The sequence below is a fragment of the Astatotilapia calliptera genome, chromosome 14 (genome assembly GCF_900246225.1).
Source record: "Astatotilapia calliptera chromosome 14, fAstCal1.2, whole genome shotgun sequence".
In the NCBI taxonomy this organism is placed as follows: Eukaryota; Metazoa; Chordata; class Actinopteri; order Cichliformes; family Cichlidae; genus Astatotilapia; species Astatotilapia calliptera.
In genome coordinates, this window is record NC_039315.1 from 11,651,526 (window position 1) to 11,675,974 (window position 24,449).

The window sequence follows — 24,449 nt, forward strand, 5'->3', positions numbered from 1 at the left end:
GGCAGCCCGGGTGTCTTCATTCAGCCAGGGTTCAGATTTGGCTTTTACTTGCCTAAGCTTAAAGGGGGCCACTGAATCTAAAGCAGTTTGGCAGACAGAGTAAAACCACGTACTCAGCTCTTCTGTATCATTGCATATGAAATCAGGAAGGCCGCCGTTCTGATTAAAAACAATAGAGAACTGTCCAGCAGAGGAAGGGTTAAAAAATACGACAGCTCCTAGCAGCAACAGGAGGAAGATTAACTTTGGTACAAGGAAGGAAAACCTCAAACAGGACAGGCCTATGGTCTGACCATACAACATCACAAACCTCTAAGTTAGAGACAGGTAAATTGTGAGTTAAAAGAAGATCCAACGTTTGCCCATATTTTTGTGTAGGCACAGACACAGGTTGCACAAGATCAAAAGAGTCAATAAGATTTAAAAAGTCCTTTGCCATTGGCTTGTCAGGGCAGCACACATGAATATTGAAGTCCCCAATAATAAGGACATGATCATATTTGGGCATAATTTCAGCCAACAGATCAGAAAAGTCATTTAAGAAGTTCTTATTGTATTTTGGGGGTCTGTAAACCACAGCACAGAGCACTGAGTGAGAGCGACCTACACTCTAATAAGTAAAACATTGGTTCAAATAAAAAAAACATGTTAACGTTTTCCACTAGAATTTTTGAGTTAAGCCAACTTCTGGCAGAATAACATTAATTCAAAGCAATATTTTTGAGTATGGTGAAGTAGCTTTTTTGGCCACAATTAAAAACATTCTTAAGTAAAATTAACTTAATAATTTTCGACTAGAACACAAAAATTTAAGTTGATCCAACGTGAATTTTATGTATAGTGAAGTTACTTTTTGGCCACAAAAAAAAAACACATTCTGAGTAACATGAACTTAATAATTGTCAACAAATACACAGGAATTTAAGTTGATCCAAGATTATATTTATGTATGGTGAAGTAACTTTTTGATCAAAATAAAACACATTTATAATTAAAATGAACTTAACTGTCGGCATAAATAGTATTTATGTTGGTCAAATATGATATTTTGGTTACAGTGTAGTAATTTTTTGGTCCCACAGGAGATTCTATAAGGGTATTTACCTGTTTCCCAGCAGGCTAATTCGCTCCAAAATACAACCTTGATCATTTGGCTGTGTCTTATAACCATGACTACCGCGTAGGCAGGCTCATGCATGGTGGTGCCTGCCCACAAAGAAGTCAAGGTTCTAAGACCTTAGAAACTTGTCGATCACTTTTTTCCCCAAACGAACGTCAGCCTTAACATGGGCTGTGTGTGCGCTTGTGTCATGACCTTCAGAAAAAAGAAATGGATGTTGTGTGTATTTGTTTGAATGCGGCAGATGTGATGCCAAATACCTGGACATCAGCTAACGGACTCGTACCTGGTGCTCAGAAAGAATAGAAATTCAGACAGATGTATTCAAATGAGTTAGACCCATTTAATTACAATAACAAACATCACAATTCTTTAACGTGCATGCGAAGTGCAAGATTTGTGGGCTTCAGTTTCCTAGAACACAAATTGCCCGCTGAAACTTAAGGAACTGTGTATTAAAATTGTAATAAAACCTACTACTTGAATCCTCTTTTTTTTACTTTAACATGTGACAGTGAATGAAAACAATAGATGACAGGCTGCTATACATTAAATGCACTAATTTAAACATAAAATGAGCAAAGCTTCTTTCATTCAACTTTGTCAGCACTCTTACAAAGTATTCTTGATTCTCTTCCATATTTGACTTTTCACCCTCAAGATTAAGGCCAGCTAAAGAGGGCATTACACAAACTTTAAAACACACCAATACCCTCAGAACACAGGTCATGGGAGAAATTAAACGCCTTCCTTAAAAATGTGCAAATAACAGCATTTAAGACACAGCAAACCATTAACTCAGAAGACTTAAGAACAGCGCTTTAAAATTTAGTAAAACACAATGAAGTAGTGCCAGAAATGCAGGAATAAGGTTTTTGTGAAACTCACTCACGAATGGTCTATCAAGTCTGCTCTAGAAAATACCAAACTAAAGATTCATTACTTTAGAGCTGGCTTTTTGTCCATCAAGCTCAAGGCATAGCTTTTGAAATACCTCAAAGGTAAATTTCAGCTGCTTGGGATAGGTAAGGTTCAGAGCGTAGATTACTCCCATCATCAAAGCACAGGATCTGGCAACATCAATCCTCTCCAGGATCTTGGATCCCTCAACGATGATGGTTGGAGGCCCATCACCAATGATAGCAATCTTCATGATTTGCATTGCAAGGTCTGCGTTGAGCTCCTCCTCATCCTTGTAGGAGAAATTAAATGTTAGGATGTATAAAATACATAGCTCAAGCACTTCAGGATGACGTGCATAAGGGAATGAACTACTACAGGTAGGAAAATAAGCTAAAACAGGTTGTCTTTTGTGTTTTTCAGTGATTTTACTTTGTCATTCTGTAATTTTTAAAAGCTAAATTAAACCATAATCCAACGTTTAAAATAAAAAATGTCTTGTTTTTCACAGTTTTGTTTTTCCACTTTGAAAAGAAAATCTAATAAATCATTTTTAAGGGTTATTCCACTTCTAAGTGAAATTTTATCTATTGCCATATTGCCACAGTTAGAAAGTGAGAAACAAGCCTTTTGTAAACAGCACACTAATTCTCCTGATCCGGAAGCAATCCATTTGCTTTAGCAGAGCACAAACAATGGAAGTGAATAGCAGGTGCTAGCATGTTGTGTGCAAAAGTGATTAAAATGACTAACAAAAATGAAAACAGTAATGAAAACAAATATTTCTTGGGAGCTCAGTAATCATGTTCACGGCAAATGAAAAGTGCAAAAGTAACACGGAAGATTTGCAGAAGCTGATTTAGACATTGCAGTTACGACAAACACCGCTGTAAACATCCACTGCATGGTGCATGGATATAACGCAACAGTTGGAAAAGCCTCCAGCTTCCATAAACAAACACACACAGCCACTACTATACAAGCATGGTAAGCTGCAGTAACAATGGATGGGTCTTTGATTTGTTGAAGAAATATTGCACAAATAGCATGTTGGTTTATAGACACTGGTCGGCAGTGGCTTCAACTGCTGTGTTATAACCATGTGGAGGCTTACAGCAGTGCTTTGTCGTAATGTAGTCCCAAGTCTAAATCGGCTCCTGAAAATCCTTCATGTCAATTCATACTTTTCATTTGCAGTCAGCATGATTGTTGAGCTCCCCAGGAATACTTGGTATCATTATTGAGTGATTTTAATCACTTTTGCACACAAAATGCTAGTACCTGCCATTCACTTCCATTGTTTATGCTCTGCTAAAGCTGCTGCCAGATCAGGAAAATGACTGCGCTGGCTACAAAATTTTTTATCCTGTGTGTTTATGTTGCACCTTATCACGGAAACAGGTTTCTATTCAGCAAATTATGTTCAATGACAATGGCAATAAACATCTTCAGATTGTAATTCTGAAATGCTTTTTTCTCACTTATACATGGCAATAGACATATCTTCACTTAGGGTTGGAATGTCCCTTAACTCATTCAGTGCCAGCCACTCTCAGATTTCATACTCCCCTCAGTGCCAGAGATATTTAGCTTTTTCACTGATTTTGAAGGCTCACAGAATATTTTGTTCTATGACTATGTGAATTCTGAAACCACCATGACAAAAATGAGTCTCTCTTCTTTCAGCAGCAAAAAAAAATGTTTCTACCTCTGTTATTTAGAAATCTGCAGTAGAAAAGAGAAACTTTCATGACAAAACACCTGTTTCTGGATCAAAAGCGCTTTGTGTAAATAGGTTTTTCTAGCAGATCAGTGACTTTGATGTAAATATTTCGTGTTTCAATGATTCATGCAACATCTCAACTATGTTTTACTACTATGAAGTAAAAAAATCACCTGTAAAAATGTACTTTTGGCAGATTATTTTTTGTATAAAAATAGTTGTTTATAGACAATTTCAACATTTGAAAAATATATAAGAAAAAAGCGACTGATTTATGATTCAGAGAGTCTGTGTGTGTGTGTTACTCCCGCACAAGTGAGTGCGCGACTTAGTCTGTTCACCCCCCACCCGGCCATCGGTTCGTCTATCAACAATTTCTGTGCGTTTTATGCAGCAAATCGTTCATTATTCTGGTCCCTGCTGCCTTCAGAAGTTTCTAACAGGAGATACTGGTCAGATAAATCCGGTTCATGTTCACTGGAATCGCTAGAAAAACCATGACGTCAGGCTGCAGACACCTCAAGCTCGAAATGACGAGCTGGATCAAAAATCGCGCCACAATACTCGTTCTCAGTAGAGCCGACTGTCACGCTGGTGGGATTTTATCCATGTAATCAACTCCACCACCTTCTCAATTCAATAAAAAGCTCAAGAGGCGTCTATGGCACTGAGCGTTCGGATTCATTTTGACGTCTAAAGACGTCTATGGCACTGAATGACTTAAATACTCAACCCTGAACAGAAAATCCAATGAACAAAACACAAAGACCCAACAGAGACATGCATTCAAAACTAAACAAAAAATTAAAAACCAACTCAAGTACTTGCGCTGTATTGTTTGAAAAGATCCTCCTCCTTCTCTCCAAGATAGACTATGAGGCAGCGAATAGCAATTTCTCTGCGCTTTTCAACTGTGTTGTCCTGATTGATAGAAAAAAATAGAAGGTGTTCAAAATACTCTTTTTCAGTGGAAAATGTGCCCACATTACAGAACTGGCAACAGAAACTGAGTATTTCAGAGGTTCTCATTGTTGAGTGAGTTGAGTGTTTCCTTGATCTGTGTGATTTTTGGCTACCCCATGACTTAAATGAACAAAAACAATCTAGGTAAGGACATGGCAGAGGCTGTACACTGGGGATATGGCGTAACCTATAATGTTTCATCAGCTCTTCCTTAGTGGAGGTTGCAAATTTACAGATTTTGCAAGGCCAATCCATACTTCATGATTCTGAATTACTCAATTCAAGCTTACTTGTTAAAGCTTACTTCAGAAGGTCCCTTGGTATTCGATACCAGGAGAAGATGATGGTTTGAGCCTTTGTCCTGGCAAGAAACACAGCAAAGTAACTGAATATTTCGGTGAGATTCCCACTTTCTTTAGAAGGCTGACCACGTCTTAACTGGAACCCCTAGATCTGCAACGCCAGGACAGTGTATAACACCAGAAAGTTGTGCCTGCACAAAAATACAAAAGATGGTATTTTCAACTTCACCTGTGAGTCTTCAATACAATGAATAAGTTTCACCTGTCAAAGCTGTGTGAGCTAGAACCAAACATTCAAAACTACATAGACCTGAATACACTGGGTGCTGGAAGGCCTAACGTGGCTTTCCATAGATCAAATATACATAGAGGTGACATGGACTGGGCCAGTCTGTTGGAGCGTGTATCCCCAACGACCGCGATCTTGGAGGGGTCTCCACTCGCCCCCAGTGCATGTATTTCTACTGAGGAATGTGTTAACTCAAAAAAAAAATAAATAAATAAATAAAATTATATATATATATATATATATATATATATATATATATATATATATATATATATATATATATATATAGTTTTTTTTTTATCAACAAAAGCAAACATAAGGTGTGGCATGACAGGACAGAATCATTTCTGACAGTAAATACGAAAAAAAAACCCAAACTTTTTTATACACAAGCTACAATGTCAATAATCCCACTTGATCTGTTTTCATTTCATTCTCCAAAACCAAATTGGAATCAATGCTGAGTCAGCAGCTATGGTCATTTTTGTGCACTCTAGTGTTGCAAAAACTGGCATACTACTGAAACCATATGTGGGATTATTGACCTTTCTTGCCTTATCTGTTTGGAAAAATATTTAAACATTTTCCTTATTTACCATGGGTGAATACATTCCTCAGTAGAAAAAATGCACTGGTGGCGAATGGGGACCCAACCAAGATGGCGGCCCGCTATTGATTTTTTTCTTACTTTCAACCTTTATTGAGGCATATCAATGTTACAGCCAGTGCCAATGCACGTCGCCTCTACGTCTCTACAAAACACGGAAAGTACCCAAAAATTAGGGACAGCTAACTAGCCTACCATATGCGGCACAGTGCACTTAAGTCTGGTCTTTTACCTGTGAAAATAGGCCGAGCAGCCGGTGAAGAACCGCTCTTAGCGGTCAACAGACACACCGAACTAATGGCGACCGCACTTCCTGCGCAGAAGCCAATGGGGTTGAACTTCACCCCGTAACGTTACGAAAATTTAGAAGCGTTTCTTAACAATTACTAACATAAAATGCTTCCCTTCAAAAAATAAATTTCACATTTCAAAAATAAAATCACAGTGAACACAACTTAGCTTGGCTAGCTACGTTAGCATAGTAGTTTGCGCCGGGGCGAACAACGTCCGCTATCTTTTAAAAATTATAAGACAATTACAGTGGTCTGCATTAGAGTAACGTCAGTGTTAAATTTTCCAAAAAGAGCCCAACAATTTATGCTATCGCGGAATTAGCTGCTGTGTGTATATTAAAACACACAAACGCGGGGGCAAGCTAAGATGTATGTTATGTATGTTACGTCGTTGTTTTAAAGTAAACTAACAAAATCCAGAGCGACTGCAGATATGTGTAATTTCGCATTAAATTACTCACCGTTCGCGACGAACACAGCTCTTGATAAACCTTGAACACGTGCTGTTGAATATGTCCGCTTGTGTAGAAGAAGGGAACTATGAGCTGTTTACACGTCATCAAGTTGTATTTTACATCGACAGAACTTAAAATTATATTGTTTTTTGATTAAAAGAAGATTTTAAATTCAGACAAATCACGATTATATATTGAGTAAAGAGGCATAATTTATGTGTCACCCGAACTCAATAAAATAAAAATTTTAATTAGGAAGTCTAACAGTATTTATGAACTTGATTTTTCATTTCACAACAACATATATATGTAAGTAATGACTAAAGATCCCATTAATTACTTTTTAGAGTGTAGCTCAAACATGCTCAGTTCAAAGCTACTAGGTGAGGTTGATAATGGCAGTGGTTTACATTTATACTGCTTCTTAAAAACAACCGCTAGTCCTCCTCCTCTGCCTGATATTCGAGGAGAGTTTAAAAAGCAGCAGTCATCTGGTAAGAGATCTGTGAAAGCGCTGGACTCACCGGCCCTCAACCATGTCTCAGTTATACAGAGGAAATCCAGTCCTTGGGTCATAAATAAATCCCTTAAAATAAAAGTTTTATTACTCAGCGATCTAGTGTTCACCAATCCAAACCTGGTGGAGGTCAGCGTGTTCGGTATTTATATTTATATATATCGGTATTAATCAATGACTGTAGAAAACAGTCAAAATCTTGGTATTAATCCACGTAATCAAATGCCAATGTATTATTTTAAGTTTTTATTTTTTATTATACTGATTACTGACCACCGTCTATTTAAATACAGGGTACTTACCACTGGTACTGAAAGTTTTGACAGCTCTTTTATTTCGCTCTTGTAACCAACAGGAACCAGCGTGCGGATTCTCTTTAATATAAAACATTCCCTCCATGAGGAAATAGGTGCGCTCTCTGCCCCGGTATCCATGTTTCCGTGGGGAGGGGGAAAATGTCTTTCTGTATTGACCGCTGTATTTATGCTGCTGTTGAACTTGAACCTCTTCCGGTGAGTCAATGATCTCTGTCAGTGTTTAGCATTAATGATGAAAGTGGTTGAAAGTTTGCTTTATGAGCCGCGTGAGAGGAGCTCACGTCAAGCGCTTCCCGTAAAGTCAGCTGGTCTTGACGTCGAAAAATGAATTGGGAACTGCTTTGACCACACGTTTTGTGAGCCTTCAAAGGCTGTCCACGTGTTTATGAATCGTGTGGATTGCACCACAATGGTCCCCCCCCCCCCCCCCCCACACACACACACACACACACACAAACACACACAAACATACTAATGATGGCTGGAGAAGAGAGTTTGGCTCTGTTGGTACTAAGCTAGTTTAGCATAACGGCGCATATCTTGCGCTCTGACAATCAGGATAAGCGGTCACAAAGAGGGTCTCCCGTGCGCGTTTACATGAAGGCGCTGGTTATCAGTATCTGGGCAGTCTAAGAGTAGCGTTTTACAGATCAGATCCCTTTAAGTGCCATCTACACGTCATCACAGACATTATTAGATGATGATAAAAGTTGATTAAACATCTATAAAGAACATAAGAACTCATAACAGCAAAATCCAACACTGTTACATGCAGTTAATGATGCGTAAAATCGCTGAGTGCTGCTGTTCATTTCTAGGCTGTACATTAGAGCTTTAACACTTTAACCTGGATCCATTAAAATGTACTGTCCCAATAAGAGAGACGCTTGAGTTTGTCACAGATCAAAGTGAAACGTTTGACTGATTTAACAGGTATTCTTGACGTGTATTCTGTGTTTCCAACAATTACTTTGTAGCAAATTGGAATAAAGTAGAACAACATTTTACATATTTTGTGCATCGCCAAATGAATGCACGCACATACTCGTCAAAATTGGATTAAGGGTTTGAGAGTAAAGTTTCAATATAAAAACAGAATTCAAGCACAGGCTTATTCTATATCAAATTTGATATGCAGTCCTGTATCCTGTTGTAGGATCATATTTTAATGCTTCTAGGACAGTAAAACTGCTGTGCAATTATTTGCTGCCAACAGACAAAAATAAAGGCATGTAATAATTTATATTTATTGCTGATGCTACAAAGTTACACAAAAACTTTAGACTTGACTGAAAATATTTAGATCCTCCTACTCCCCAGGGATGGGATGCTACTTTAGAATAATTGGTTAGTGGATGGTGATTTCATATTCCATCCATGATTTTACCCCCCCCCCCCCTCCCCAAAAAGGTCATTTTGAATTTGATGGCAGCAAAATGTCTCAGAGAACTGGGATAAGGCTGTGTTTACCACTGTGTAGCATCCCCTCTTCTTATAAACGTCAGGGAGCTGAGGAGACCAACTGTTGTGCCTTTTGGAAAGAAACATTGTCCCATTCTCGTTTGACACAGGACTCTTCAGTTCGGTGTCTTCTTTGTTGTATTTTTCGTTTCATGATGCCTCAAATATTTATAGATGCAATATGTGGCTTAGTACTGCCTTGTTCAAATATGCAAGGTCTGAAGCCTGAAAAAGGTCATCCCTGAGAGCATATGGCCTTTTTTTTAAAATACAGTACCACCTGTGGCCCAAACATTTTCAACCTTGTCCCTTGTGGACAGAAATTTCTCCAGATAGATGATGATGGCATTTTAGTCTTCACAGTTTCACATTGAGGAACATTATTTACATATTAATGTTTTTTTGTTGTTGCGTTTTTTTTTTTGTTTTTTTTTACAATTTGTTGATACAGATTTTTCTTTGTTTGTTTGCTTTTTCTTTACTTCAGATAAACTGTGCCTCTGTAAGATGTTTTTTTAATATCCCATAATGTTGCTGACCAGTTGCGAGATGTTCCTCCAGCCGTTTCTTTTACATATTACTCACTTTTCCAGCCTTTTGTTGCTCCCACTCCAACTTTTTTGAGATGTATGACTGCCATCAAATGCAAAATGACATAATAGTTTTCATGAAATACTAAAATATTTAATTTTAAAGCTTTGATGTGTTTTCTTAGTCTACTGTGAATAAAATATGAGTTTAGGAGATTTACAAATCATTGCATTTTGTTCTTATTTACATTTTACACAGCATTCTAACAGTCACATACAGATATAGAGGGTACTGTAAAACAAGCTGGACAAAACTGTTTGGGTGTAGGGGAGATGATATAGAAGAAAAGATGGTTCTGCTGAGGGTATAAACCTGTGGTTATACCTTTGTCAGTGCCTCAACTGCTCTGTGGACCAGCTAAGGTCAACATTATTCTGCTGCAGTAAATCTACTTTACATTAAGGTCATTTGACGGTTTCAAGGCCAAATAATTGCAATAGTGAGCTGGATGGCCAGCTGGAACTCTATTTCCATGTTTAGTAATGTTCTGGTCAGACCCTTAGAAGCTTTCTTTCTTCCTTTCTTAAGTAAGTGGTATACATACAGTACACCGAGACGTAATTTTGCCTGTTGTTTGATTGTGCATTGCACCACCAGATGGAGCCATTTACTGTGTTCCTATTTAAGCTTGTGGTTTTTAAGAAAAGCATGTTTCAGTGCATTTTAAAGTTCTCATACTTACATAGTATGTTAAAATGTAGATATTGGATACATTATATTTAGCTTTGTAAGCCTCTTTGAATAACGACTAAAGCTTAAATCATATCAAGACTTTTTATTTATTGAATTTACCAGGATTTATAAATTGCAATTAGACCTACTTATGACACCAATATCAGAGTAAAAGTGATACAAAAAATATATTTTGCTTCTTCGTTGGATAAATAATAACGTTTGATCAAGGTTTTGTGAATTCATTTTGTGAAAAATGTATTTTTGTGTGTGTTCGTTCCTTAAATTACATCACCTTGTAGCCAGAAATTTGTAGTTGTTTAAAGGCATCTTGGAAAGAATCTGGTCCATAACCATATTTTGTATTGTCCTGAGGAAGATAAAGGTAAAACACTGGTGTATTAAATATAATTATGTGGTTTTTCAAATTCTAAAAGGAGACGCTGGGTACAATGAGATCTAATCCATCTCACGCAGGTTTGATCCCTATGACAAATGCAGGGCTATATTCTGGCTAGACTGACATTATTCTGGCCACAAAAGCACAAAAACAATCACAAAGTTCTCTTTCACAATAGCGTCCAAGATTAAAACTGCCAACAACATGTTTTTTGCACTGAAATAGCTCAGTATTAGTGATCTGGGTCTGTGGGTCTGAAGGAAAGATATCATCGGTTAAGGGAACTTTGGGACAGATGTGAGTGCTCTTTGGTCATCAATATGTCTGAGCTTTGACATGCAGAGAAAAAACAGTCGGGCAACTTTGAATCAGCTTACTGTAAATCTCAATCTTGGATTCAATTGGCCTTTTAGTTTCATGAAAGCAGTCAACTGAGAACTTCAGAGAAAGGGACACAATAGTAGGGTTGCAGTGCCACAACCTCTTATTACACCTAAAAATGCCCTTTTTGTGAGTGAAGCGGTGCAAAGAACACATGAACTGTGGTCATATAGCCCAATGAGTCATCTGTCAGCCTGTTTTGAGCACATGGTTTATTTTTTGTCGAGCGGTACCTCGAATTCATCCGTCAGAAGGTACAGTAGACACCAAGACACCAGAAAACATGGAGGTACTCTAAAAAAAGACAATACTGTAAACATCAGTCTCATTATAGTATAGTCCTTGCGAATGACAGTGCCCTTAACACTAACAAGCTCATGACCTTTAAATATTTTGACATGCTCGCCCAGATTAACATTCCCAAGTGTACTGGGCTAAAGGTGACCCAGATTCGATCCTTTTTCTGCATAATGTTAGCAATATTTTTGACATACTATGACTCTGAGACTGTTAATGAAGAACTTTAACGCATTATAAACAAAATAATGAATATTTAAAATTTTGGCAAAGGTAAAAGTTAGATAGTAAACCAGACAGACAGTAATTGATTATCCAGATTACTCAAATGAATATTTGGGAGTAGCTCTATAGCTACTTACTTGTGTGCTTGTATTCTCCAAATAAATTCATACCCAAGTTCAGTGAAATGCAAACTTTCTCAGCCTTGGCTCTCTTTAGCACTTTCTAAACCAATAAACAGAGTAAGCGAAACAGGTTTCTGGGCTCTTGGAGGCTATTTTGAATAGCCTGAATCTGTAAAAGCATTTTCCACTGTCCATCTATAGATTTAATTTGAGTGAGACCTTTCTTGTAACATTTTGACTTCTTTTCCACAAATGAGGTGTCTAACACTGAACTGGTTTCACGCACTTCACCAAGAAAAAGACTAGTAGTGTCACCACAAAATTGCTAGGCCAAGTGTTATAACCACTGAAGTCAGTGGCTATGGGAGAGGCTACTGCAAGAGATATAATTTCCAGATGGCTTTCAGCAGATTTTCTCTACCGTGATTTTTCTTCTCATGGAAATTTTCCCTACTTTTGCTGCATAATGCTACGTGATCCTGCATCACATTAGATTCTCAAACCCATCCAACTGTGTGATAGTTCTCAAAAGACACCAAGAGAGACTAGCCCACCACAAGGATAGTTTGTGGAAATTGTGTACTAGCGAACAGAAATTGTTCTGAGGACTTAAAAATTGTAGTTAAATTGGTATTATGAAGTGTACTTAATAACAGGTTTAGACTGAGGCATATTTAATATTTCATGAAAAAAATAGCAATAACCCATCTCCAAAAACTTGGGATAGACCAACAATAAGCTGAAAAGTAAGTGCTACTAAAAAAAGAAAGCCCTGGAGAATAACATTTCAATTAAATAGTTTATAAATGCCATCAGGTGTCATGGTTCGGAGTTTTGACCGTGTTTTGAGTTTTTGTGCTTCGTGCTTCCCTGTGAAGTCCGTCTTGTCTCCATGTTTAGTTGCCTGTTTCTCCAGTCATGTCTCTGTGTGGGTTTTCTCTCCCTTTCGCCCTCTCCATTCCTCGCTCTTTCAGCCTTGTCCCCCCTGCTCTTATCTCTGTCTCATTCCTCTGTTCCCTGTATTTAGTCAGCCGTGTTTCCTTGCTGTTTCCTCTCTGCCCTGATTCCCTCTGTTATATATATCGCCTGTGTCTCCTCCTGTGTGTTCTGTCAGTTAGTTTAGATTTCTAGAGCCTTCCCAGTTTTAGTTAGTGTGTTTTGTAATCAGCCGTTAGCTACCTTTAAGTTTAGTTTTTGTCTTTGAGTCCTAGATTTTGTGTCCTATCCTGCCTTGCCTCACACTGTGTTCTGTGTGAAATCTGTGTGCAAGGAACAAGTTAAAAAATGACAATCACATTAGGAGCAACCATGATTCTTTAATGGAAATCACTGCATGAATTCAGGAATGCTTCCAGAAATCACTGTCTGTGAACACAGTTCAATGTGCCATCCAGAAATCGAGAATAAAACTCTAGTATGCAAAGAAGCCGCCATGATCTAGAAATGCATTTGTCTTGTTTTGGCCAAATGAACTAAAGCACAGTGGAAAACTGTTCTGTCATCGGATGAACCAGAATTTAAAATGTGAAACCCTGCATTCTTTGGATTTAAGAGGAGAGGGACTATCCATGTTGTTATCAACATTCAGTTCAAAAGCATGCATCTCCGATGGCATGAGGGTGCATTATCGCCTTTAGAGTTGGCAGCTTGCAGATCTAGAAAGGCCCCATCAATGTGTATATACTGTATATTTATTATCTCACTCTTATTGCCTGTTTATGCCCTGTCCTTATGTTAAACGTCATGCTATTACAACAGCTAGCTTAATAGCTATGCTTAACCTGACCTGCCTACAAATCAGACCTTTCACCAATCAAAAACATTTGATGCATCATAAAGTGAAAAATATCACAAAGAAGACGCAGGATTGTTAAGCAGCTAGAATCCTTTTTGCTGCCATCAAATTAACAATCATCCAGTATTTTTCTCATAAGAGAACAATTTTTTTTATATATATTTTCTATATTCTGCTGTGAGTAAATCATGTCTTCATTGCTGACTGTTGCTGTCTTAGAGTTCATAAAAGTGTAATCATTTACACCAAATCCCACCCATCCCCATTAAACAATGGATGTACTTTGGCCTAAAGTAAGCAATGAAAAAGCTCTCTGTCCTCTTCTGGATCTTTTTTTGCTTTTGGCTTCACTCATGTCTAAAGCTTAATTGGATACTCCAATTGCTAACTGAAACCATCTCTACACACAGGTCTTTATGTTCAAGGGAGGATTGATTGTATCGGACAGGCAGCATATTGTGCTCATATGTAACTGATACAGAAGAGGTGAAAGGGCAATGTGGTTTTCAAAAGCCTTCTCATCAACAAAATGCTCCCAAATGCAAGTGGATGAAATACAAAGTTTCCTTTTTTGACCTCTTCTACATACTCCCAACTCCCTAATTACTTTATATTTTTGTGGAAGTCATTCATTAAGCTCACAGTTTGCTTACTCTGCAGCTAGAAAGCCTAGTTTATAATGGGTTCATAGAAATGCGTGTTTAGCTTCACCAGAGTCCTTGCCTGTGCAGTCAGTAGGACAAAATCTTAGCAAAGCGAACAGTTCGCAGGTTTAATTTCCTGCCGAGGCCTTACATGTATATATAGCCAATAATATAGTCCACGACACAAGACGATGTGTTGCAATTGGATAATGAGTGGGTAGCTCAGAGGGAGCAAAAGGAGAGAAAGACACTGTAATTACATAAGTTTTCCTTCCCAGTGGGACACGAGATCATAGTGATCTAAACTGCTCTATGCACCCAACCGCTTGTTAACCAAAAACCATCTAACATTTTAATTGTCCCAAAAGAATGGGGTCAGAACTTTGATGTGATCCTTTGATTTTTTTTTCTTCCTGCTACCTTTTGGCCATGTTTTCTACTGTCACACCATACCAACAACAGGGTTTGTTGACGTTTACTTCCCTGTATGCAGAGTCTTATGATTACCATTCGTCATGTTTTTAAAACAGAAACCCAACATAATGATCGACACTTACGAGGTGATATTAAAGTTCTCTGGCAGATCTTTAAATGGAGACGTAAGAGCTTCTTATGAGCTTCTTTAAGCTCATAATGCTGATGATGCACAACAATGTTTAACGATATCCCTGCCTTGAACCTTAATCTCAGATTACAATGTCATAGGCCTCTTGCCATTAGGTGTGGCCTTTAAGTCCAGGCTCATTATGGCTTTCCATGCTGTGTTTAAAGGATCATGTCAGCTTTATACATAAGACAAGAGGCCAATAAGTAAGAGGCAGCGAAACATACTTGTCCTTTAAAAGATGGATAATAGTCATATGCTGTTGAGAAAGAGTTGCATGGTGATGAAAATCTGATAATTTTGTTTTGGATGATGGTGAGAGATGACAGCTCAGACTGAGCTTTTGTTATAATAAACCATCCTCACTTTTTAAAATAATAGACAGCATTACAGTTAATAACAGCCAAATTGAGTTTCTCACATTTGAAATCATTTTAAATCTAGTGTATCATCTTGACAAGTCTCTCTCACACAAACATCACTGAATTCCCTGCCTCATTCAATTAAATCCATTCAATTTAAAAAAAATGCTGTGTGTGGAAAACAGCTGCACTTTGGATGTATTTTGTCTTTTTTAATTGTTATTGAACATCTAATGTGAAGTCCTTGAACAGAAAAGAAACGTCAGCGGATTTGTTTGTATTATTTATTTATTTTTATATAAATTGACATGTGCAAAAGTCTTGAAACTGAAGAGAATAGTAGACTATATGCAGTTATTACTAAATACCACTTCATTGCAATTCATTTACAATTAATATTGCTGTGAGACAAACTGTACTGACTCCATCCATCCATCCATCTTCATCCGCTTTATCCGAGGCCGGGTTGCGGGGGCAGCAGCCTAAGCAAAGAGGCCCAGACCTCCCTCTCCCCAGCCACCTCCTCCAGCTTATGCGGGGGAATACCAAGGCGTTCCCAGGCCAGCCGAGAGGTATAATCTCTCCAGCGTGCACTGACTCAAACATTTCAAATGTGTTTACAGTACAATAAGTCATCCTTTTTGTACACGTTACATACAGCTTTTGCTTTGATAGGATAAAAAGTTTATCCTTTATTCATAGCCAACTCTAAGTCTGATTCAGCACATACAGTATTAGCTCTGAACTGATAAATACCAAGTTCACCAACCAAGCCATTAGCTTTTGTTACCTCAAATCTCTTAAGAAATGTTCACTTGCAAAGTCTTCTGTATGGCACAGGAGTGATTGAGAAAATATTGCAGTTTATATATTTTTTAAGCTGCCCAAATTACAACCAAAAAAGCATTCAATATTTAAAACCATACTTTTCGGACTATAAGGCGCACTCAAAATCCTTTAATTTTCTCAAAAATCGACAGTGTCCTTTATAATCGGTGTGGCTTAAGTATTAATTCTGGTTGTGCTTACTGACCTGAAACTGATTTTATGTGGTACACGGCGCTCAAAAACCTGTCAAAATATTTTAGTATGACTTGACCGTACTACTTGATGGATTGTCTGAGCATTACGGCTACCGTAGTCAGGAGCCTGGCGGAGTGATACGTACTGTGCTTCCAAATAATATTGTTGTGTGTAAAAGGACCCAAAAATGGCACCTGTTAAGAGACATGCTTACAAAGCGGATTTCAAACTCAAGGCTATCAGTCATGTTTTGTTTAATGCGCCTTATAATCCTGTCCACCTTATGTATGAAAATAGACCAGTTTATCGATATTGCGCCTTATAATCCGCTCCTTAAATGTCCTAAAATAGAGTATTTTATTTATGAAAATACATATTTTGAGCCAAAAATGTATCAGTAGTAAAAGTAATAATTAAGCAGCTGAATTGCTCTTGTCAGTGTCATATTATATGAAAGTTAACGGATAATTACTGCTAATGTATTGACAAGTAATGTTTTTTTCTATCACTAATAGCATTAAACTTTATATTCATTATCAAGGTATCAATGTATAATATTTTACAAAACCAAAGATTTCTTTAAGTGTAAAATCTGAAAGGTAACCAGTTACTGGAGCTGTCCGACAAATGTGAAAGTGAAAATATCTTTCTCTGAAATATTGTAAAGTAAAGCAGAAGCGGCATAGAAGGAAAATTAAATAAAAAAAGAAGTACGTCAAATATTTTCAAGTTGCATCATCAAGATATACAATATGGCTTATTACTATAAACACATGGGTACATGTTAAATAACTTTGACTATATGAATAGCTCCTTTTCCTCTAATTTTCTTTGATAAAAAGAAAATAAGATGTCATTTGGTTCACTTAAGGATATAAAGGAGCGTAAATTTACAGACACTATAGTCCCAATATATTGTTTCAGTTATTCCATTGTACTGAATAACAGAAATGTGTATTATAAGAGATTCAAATAGTGTAATAGGTCTATAGAAGAGATCTAAACTTATTTGAAGTTTAACATCATTATGTATGTATATATAAAGTTCAATTACATGAAAATGAATATTTTCATATAGTTGAATCATTTTTCTCCCTAATTTTATAGATCACCACTTTTTTTCACTCAAGTGTCAATCAAAACGAGCCTCATGAGACTTGTGTCCTAACTCCAATTGGACACATGCATCTCACTGCGTGGTCCAATACCATCCCTCTGACCACAGGTCTTAGTCTGGCACCTGTGGATAGGCTTGTGCATGGATCCTCTCTCACTGCAGAGCCAGTCTCATACCCCAGTGGCATTGGCCCAGGCAGGGACAGAATCTAGGTGAAACATTGCTTTACCCCAGCTGTTAATGGCCAGTGTAATACAAAGAATGCCAATGATGTTCATGACGAATCCTGTCCTGGCCTGGTGGAGAAGAAAAGAATGCAGTCATTTCAAGATTTAGTTTATTGTTAACATCTGTATTTGTTGCTGAAAGTTGCATGAGAAGATCATTATCCCTAAAGTCATGAAGTATTTGAGGAAGTCCCACAGTATGTAGATTGGAATATTTCTTTATGTACTGTAATGTTATCTCTCAGATTTTCTTAAGTTTATGTTTTAACCCATGGAAGTGTTTTGGATGTGCCCACTCTTTTTGTATTCTACCACTTTAATATTTATGTAACGAATCCACAACAATAGTTTGATCGGAAGGTGTTAAACTTGTTTAACATTCCTGGAAAGTCGATGGCAGGGGACCTTGAGACGCAAATTCTACATACCAAACTAATTTGATTTGAAACTGTATCAGCTTGCACAGAAAATGTTCTTAATCTGACTCATCAAAAATGCCTTATAACCATACAAGGATGTGACAGAAAACGATATTTTAAATCGATTGCAGATTACACTGGCTACTTAGAGTGACTCATCATGTGCTACAACTTTCTAGTGGTAACATTTACTATTGTAAAACACTTGGAAACATATTGCTTCACTTCTGCAGCCGGAACACAACTAAAGAATACCCTTAATATCAGCTATCGTCAAAATGTGACTGTCACTTAAGAGATTCTGGTCACAACCGCGTTTTTATGAATGTAAATTCTGCAGACCAAGCAGTTCAACATTGGTCCCAGAGTCACAGCACTGCAACATGTAATTTACACAATAAGCATACCAAAGCCAATGTCGTACTTACCATGTCAGCAACCTTAAGGTATCCATAAGAGAAGACTATGGCATTGGGAGGAGTTGCGACAGGCAGCATGAAGGCAAATGAGGCACTTAGGGTACAAGGAACCATGACGTACAGCGGGTTGATTCCAATGGACTGAGACTGTAATAATCACACACAAGGTATCAGCAGTCTGACTCACGGATGAATACAGCCTTGATCACAACATCCTCCACTACTCTTTCTGGCTATTTTTCTGCAACCTTAATCACCAGCTCATAATTCAGAATGAAATGTATGCAATTCTGTGTGCAGGGAAAACTCTCATTAGGTGTGTGTAATTAAGATGTAATTCCTGCTGGCCCTGTGCTGAGTCATGATATTTAAAATAGAAACGTACTACATATGTGGAGATAATGGCAGACTTTAAAGTTGCAAAAGACATTACTCAGTGGAATTTGCTTCTGAATTACATGTCCTGCAGCACACTAGCTTACAAGTGCACAGTAATTTCTGGTTCTCAAAATAACCAAAGGGTGAAAAGACCTAAACTTTATGTTTAGTCTTTGTTAAACTTCAGCTGTATATCAGGTCACCAGGATGACAGTATTTTGTCTTGTCACAGGGTTTCTGCCTAAATCAAATGCTAAAGAGTCTCTTGACAGGATGACACACAAAGTGACATGACACAAGCCACCGTTGCCACAAAATGTTCTCACAATGCCTTTAACTGTTTGTGTGAATCTGACTAAAGTACCTATTCTCCCTTTCTTCACTTTCTGTTTGTATTTTCAAGGGCTAAACACAGAAGGGTTGATCATCCTTGTGCATCTACTTGGCTTTTCCCTCAAGATATCAATAAATGTGAAAACCACTACTTGCATTTCAGACCTTGTTTTGGCATTCTCTCCAGTGCTCAGCTAGTGGGCACAGAAATGCTATTCTTCAGAAGAAGCAGCAGCAGGGAGGGCACTGTTACAAGGCACTGGACTGAATTGGTGTTTGGCAGGTTATTAATGGGAGAAGGGGCCCACAGAAGGGGGCCAAACATATTCAGCCTGAATGACCAACAAGATGGGTAACCAAACCAAAACGTGGGAAAATGGACCAGCTCTCACTGGGAGTAGTTTCAATGGTGAACTCCAGCTGGGGGAAAGAATTTACGCTAGGAAGCACTTAACCTAACTGAGCTATTGCACCCAAACAGTATTTTCTGTCCTCTCCCACACCACCTATATTTCACTTGCTCTATACTGCTTCACTTGCTTACCATCGAAGCTAAGACGGGTAGGAAGAGCGTTGCAGTGGCTACATTACTGGTGCATTCTGTGAATGTGGCAATCAGCAGGCATAAGACAATGGCAATTGCCCAGGGAGGGATGCTTTGCAGAGGAGCCATCTGATCTCCCATCCACTTTGATAGTCCAGACACCTAAAGACACAACAAAACAAAGTGCACATTTACTTTGAGGAGACTGTGATTCAGGTTTGGTCACAATATATTGCATCTGCTACAATGCAACCGTATGTGCAGAACACCAAAAACATCTGAATCCAGAGATTTACTAATCATTTGATTTGCATAAAACTTTAAAACTGCATTAGGAGATTAAAGGGAAAAAAGCATGATGCTGATACCATTAAAAACAGATTAAATAGCTGGTCGATTTGATAAACATCTCTATGAATCCTCATGCCTCTAAAATAAACTAGTAGAATCAGAATCTCAAGACACTGAATGGCTATTGTGAAGTTCAAAATTTCTTGAAAGATTGTTATTGGCCCCACAACCATTGCATCTAACAACTGCCTTTGTAACTTACTTCACTGCCCTTAGCCAGAGCAAACCCTCCTCCAAGAAGAAGCACAATACCCCAAGGTAATTTCTTTTGGGCAGCTTTCCAGCTGAGGAGACGAGGTGTTGGGCCAGCAGTTTGATGAGATGCTACAGATCAAAGAAACGAATCATCAAAGTTTAATTACAGCATAGCCTACTCTTCCCAAACTTATTAGAATGGGAAACACAACATTCTTCAGAAATGATGGCTCACCTATGTCAAAACTATGTGTCCTAAAAGAACAGAAGCGTGGAGGTTTGGAGGGCAGAACAAAGAGAAGGACTGCGACAAAGACTGCCACCGTGGCATCTGATACATACCTGAAGGATGGAGTGAAAGCAAAAATCAAATAATACCACAGTTTTATAAAGTAAATTTATGAATGAATAAAACTTAGGTGTTGAATTGTATGTTTTTCATAAAAATATGTATACAAACTCTGCTTGGGAGTTGAAGATATCTGTTGCCCAGCCACTGACAAAGCCTGGATCCCTTGTGAACCACAGCAACACGAGCAAAATGAAGAGACACAGGACGCTTATCTCTCCAAAAGACATCGGCCCCAGCAGGCGATGCTGTTCACGGATCACATTATATGCAGCAATCTCCTTTTCTGTCTTCACAGCCCCACAGCCCCATGTCTTCTTAAAGCTGGAGGATCACATGGGAAGAAAAGTCTTTGTGTCACTTCTACACTCACTCACAGGCTTAGTGCGGTAAAAAGTTTCTTGGTGGTGATTCAAGTCTCTGTCACTTATAATCAGGCTTTAAGCATTATCAAACTCACTTGAATCCCATGAAGACAAACTGCAGCCAAAGCCATGCCAGTGTGAGCATGATGATCATGTTGGGGAAGGCAAAACCGAACCAGGACACAAAGTTAATAATGTCCCCGTTTTCTGGAAACAATCTAATACAAAAGAAAATACAAACGTGAGGAATATATAAATACACATGAATTGAAATATTGGCACAATACTAATAACTGATAAGAGGACACTCACTGGTTCATCTGGCCCATGAGCACCAGATTGGGACCAGTTCCTGTCAGTGTGGCTGTTCCTCCGATGCTGGCAGCATAACAAACACACAGGGTCATGCCTTTACACATTCTCCGCCGTTCTGCTGCCTCCTTATGCCTGACAGCCTCAGTCGTGGCATCTAAGAAAGTCACTACTACTGGGCCTTTAAACAAAGAGAAAGAAATAAAAAGGGGCTACTAGCAGCTTTATAAAAGTCTTTGACGCTGTTGATTTTTATTGATTTTGTGTCCTAGCCAAACATAAACAAGTTACAAAGGGCTCACCTTGTCCCTCATTCTGTTTCTCTGTTTGTGAATCAGCTTTATTGTCAGTCTCTGATGTTTGGACCTGCTCATCCGAGCTGAAGATTTGAGGCATTTCTGGCTCACTGGTGTTTAGCTGTTCCAGCACTGCTTGGACAATTGGCACCATCATAGCTGTGGTAGCGGTGTTACTGATCCACATGGATAAGAATGCTGTTACACCCATGAAGCCCATCATCAGTCTGCCAAGAAGATAGAGTAAAATTAATAGTAAATTAAGAAAAAAAATCAGAAAGGTGCTCTTCGTGCTCTTGGGACAGAACATGAAGTATGTTAAAGTTTTATGATGGGAGTGAAAGGATTATTTTTTTAATTTACATCATATCTGTGCTTTTGATGTCATAACAGATCTGAAAGGTAATTAACCGCTCACAGTGCTGGACGCACACCAACAATGAGTAGCACCCTCAAAGCTATGCGCTTGTGCAGATTCCAGTGCTCCACGGCTACAGCAACCATGAGTCCTCCAACAAACAACATGTTTGTGTCCTTTAGGTACTGCATACACACCTGAGACAAAGGGATCACACTGGATAAGATGTATGCACACATAAATAAGCCTATACACTGTGGCATATTTTTCTTACTTACATCTTTGGACTCCATGATGCCAAATAAAGGGAAAAGGAGAGCTGGAAGCAAAGCGGTTACAGCCAGAGGTAGAACCTCTGTGCACCAGTACACTGCCATCAGGATTATCACATAAGCACATTCTGCCACCTGCAATAAGAAAAAATTATAACATACAGACAACTGCACAAAACAAAGACATTACATTCAGTCTGTGTCAGCAACTTATCTATGAAAATCTGACTTAAGTTCATAAACAGCTAAGATCAATAATTATGATGCAATTTTAATGAGACACTATGATAGTTCAAAGGGTGAAGATAAGATAATCTGTAGTGTCTCATCGCCAGGTTCTACATCTGTCGGGATAATATAAGTGAGATCTAGACAAAACTTGGATGGTCAATGATACTATCTTATTTAGAATTGTTTCATTCTGGTTAAATATCAGCTGCTTGAAAAACCGATTTTTCTTTTTTTTTAATGCTTCGCATTTAAACCTGTGCCAGTGATAACATGCTTGCAACCTGTGATTTTTTTTTGTCTCTGTGACCCACAACGCGTAAAGAGCCCTTTTTACTCTGTGGCCCCACGCTTAAGCTTTATGCTACCAAAAGGAAGTTAAATTAACAGAACCGGAGAACACACCAGCCAACACTGGACAGCTCTCGTGCACTCGCTCCAAGCGCTGTGCACTTGACCGCGCATCAACAGGTGCAAAAGACCTAGTGCAAATTAAAATGCGCGAAAGGTAAAATCTCACTTAATTTCAGTTCATTCAAGTTCTTCAAGTAAGTAACATCTCTCTCATTAAAATTACTTTATTCTTTCATCCTTTCTTATCACTGTGTTTAGTTTTAAGCCAAACGCAGATTAATTACATACCTGTGTCCCGATCACCAAAGGCAGTGGAAGAAGAAGTAACGGAGTTATGAAGAGGATCACTTCATTTTTGACAGAGTAAAGGCATTTCAAGAATGCCATGTTGAAAGGAAAATGGAGAAAAGCAGACTTTGCACCGTGGATGGCACTTTTGAGGCGCAGAAGAGAGAAGAGGGAGGGGGGGAGTCCCACGCAAATAAAAGAGAGCGAGAGCGAGAAACGTAATGAGGAGAGAGGGGGGTGCAAACGCCTAAACTACTGACCTAAAGTACTGACCAATTAAAAGTGAAAAAGTTCATCCACGTAATAACCACAATAGTTTACATCTTTTACATTTACCATCTTGAAACCGAGGATTCCCCACAGTAAGTCTATCACCTCTATCACCCCCGCGGGGGAGAAAGGGGCGAATGCGGTTGACAGACTTCAGTCTTGCTGTTGCTCAGGCAAGAGACACAACAAATAATGCAACCAAGTATTTTACTTTTCAAGCTAGGCTTTCTTGAAATTCAATAAACGTATATAAGGTTTACTTTTCAAAATGCTAAAAGTTAAAATTTCTTGGTCACTGTCTAACAAAAGGGTTTTGGAGTTAGTTTTACAAAGGTCAAACAACTGGAAAAAAAATAAACCCTTATAACGGTGGCAGTAATCCGCCCAAAATCCCGTTGTATCTTTCTTTAAGACAGCACAATAAACATTTCACCAAAAACATCACAGAAGCTTTGACTGAACTGAATTCCTTTTCCCCTTTCCTTTTCCCAAACAAATAATACCCATTTTTATGCAATTTTATTTTCTCTAACCCGTCCAGTGAGTTTATTAAACATTGGTCACATTATTTCAAATGAAAACTATTTAATTATCTATGATCATAACCACTTATGGAACTAGTGTAGTGGGGGAGCTGGATCATGATTGCATTACAAAATAGTACAAATAAGTACAAACAGTATTTACTCCAGGGCTACTGTAATACACTGAAATGTGATGCACAATACGCTTCATTATGCCTCCCTTTCAATGTACTGTAAGCTTGGGATATTTGTAGTGAGTGCCATAAACCCAAGCCAACACTGCTTTAAGACATCAAACACATTCTGCATGGAAGTTAAATAAAACTAAGAGCAGAAGTAAGAGAAGAACATAAAATGCTGAGCCAAGGAATGTCATGTTTTTTGGCTGCATCTTTTCTTTGAAAGTGCTAACAGTAATTATCCTGCATTGGTGGTATGCTAGGATGAGAAAAGCTTTTAATTTGTGTCCCTGTAATTGTGAGTCTTCAACCATGTGTAGTGACATTTCTTACCAATTTTAAAGGCATGCAAATATATACTATAATGTGGACGGTCAATTCCCTTAATTCTGCTGCTTTACGTCCATGCATTTACAATATATATATATCTATATGTATGTGTGTGTATACACACTGTTTAATACATGTTTTGTCCACAGTGTTAACATGAGTGCTGTCTCAGATGTTGACAAAAGGATTCATACAGCAATAAAACAACGTTGATCATTGCATAGTGAGAGCCATATTGTTCAAATGTGCTGTGTTTAGTGAATTGCGGCCATAAAATT

The 24,449-nt window shown here is 38.2% G+C and overlaps 2 protein-coding genes across 4 annotated transcripts in view; both read right to left on the reverse strand.

Annotated features, from left to right (window-relative positions):
• The window catches only part of slc47a3 (solute carrier family 47 member 3), a 29,098-nt gene extending 21,248 nt beyond the window's left edge, over positions 1-7,850 (reverse strand). Inside the window, exon 1 of one of the 2 annotated variants that reach the window (XM_026191750.1) lies at positions 7,472-7,849. In XM_026191750.1, coding sequence (XP_026047535.1) covers positions 7,472-7,603 — 132 coding nt within the window. In that variant the 5' untranslated portion in view covers positions 7,604-7,849. Of the gene's footprint in view, positions 1-7,471 lie in introns of both variants that reach the window. The other variant, XM_026191751.1, reaches the window with a different exon arrangement.
• A 7,753-nt stretch (positions 7,851-15,603) lies between these two features.
• On the reverse strand, positions 15,604-23,026 carry slc13a5b (solute carrier family 13 member 5b). 2 transcript variants are annotated; one of them, XM_026193482.1, is made up of 12 exons: positions 22,869-23,026; positions 22,005-22,133; positions 21,787-21,923; positions 21,375-21,595; positions 21,073-21,253; positions 20,856-20,978; positions 20,507-20,719; positions 20,282-20,388; positions 20,054-20,175; positions 19,501-19,662; positions 18,255-18,392; positions 15,604-17,476 (listed from the first exon to the last, which is right to left on the reverse strand). In XM_026193482.1, the coding sequence occupies exons 1-12, from the start codon at positions 22,965-22,967 to the stop codon at positions 17,351-17,353; spliced, it is 1,758 nt and encodes a 585-aa protein (XP_026049267.1). In that variant the 5' UTR covers positions 22,968-23,026; the 3' UTR covers positions 15,604-17,350. The 2 variants fall into 2 exon arrangements, with proteins under 2 accessions (XP_026049267.1, XP_026049266.1); XM_026193481.1 differs by having other exon boundaries at positions 21,787-22,133.
• Between the last annotated feature and the right edge of the window lie 1,423 nt (positions 23,027-24,449).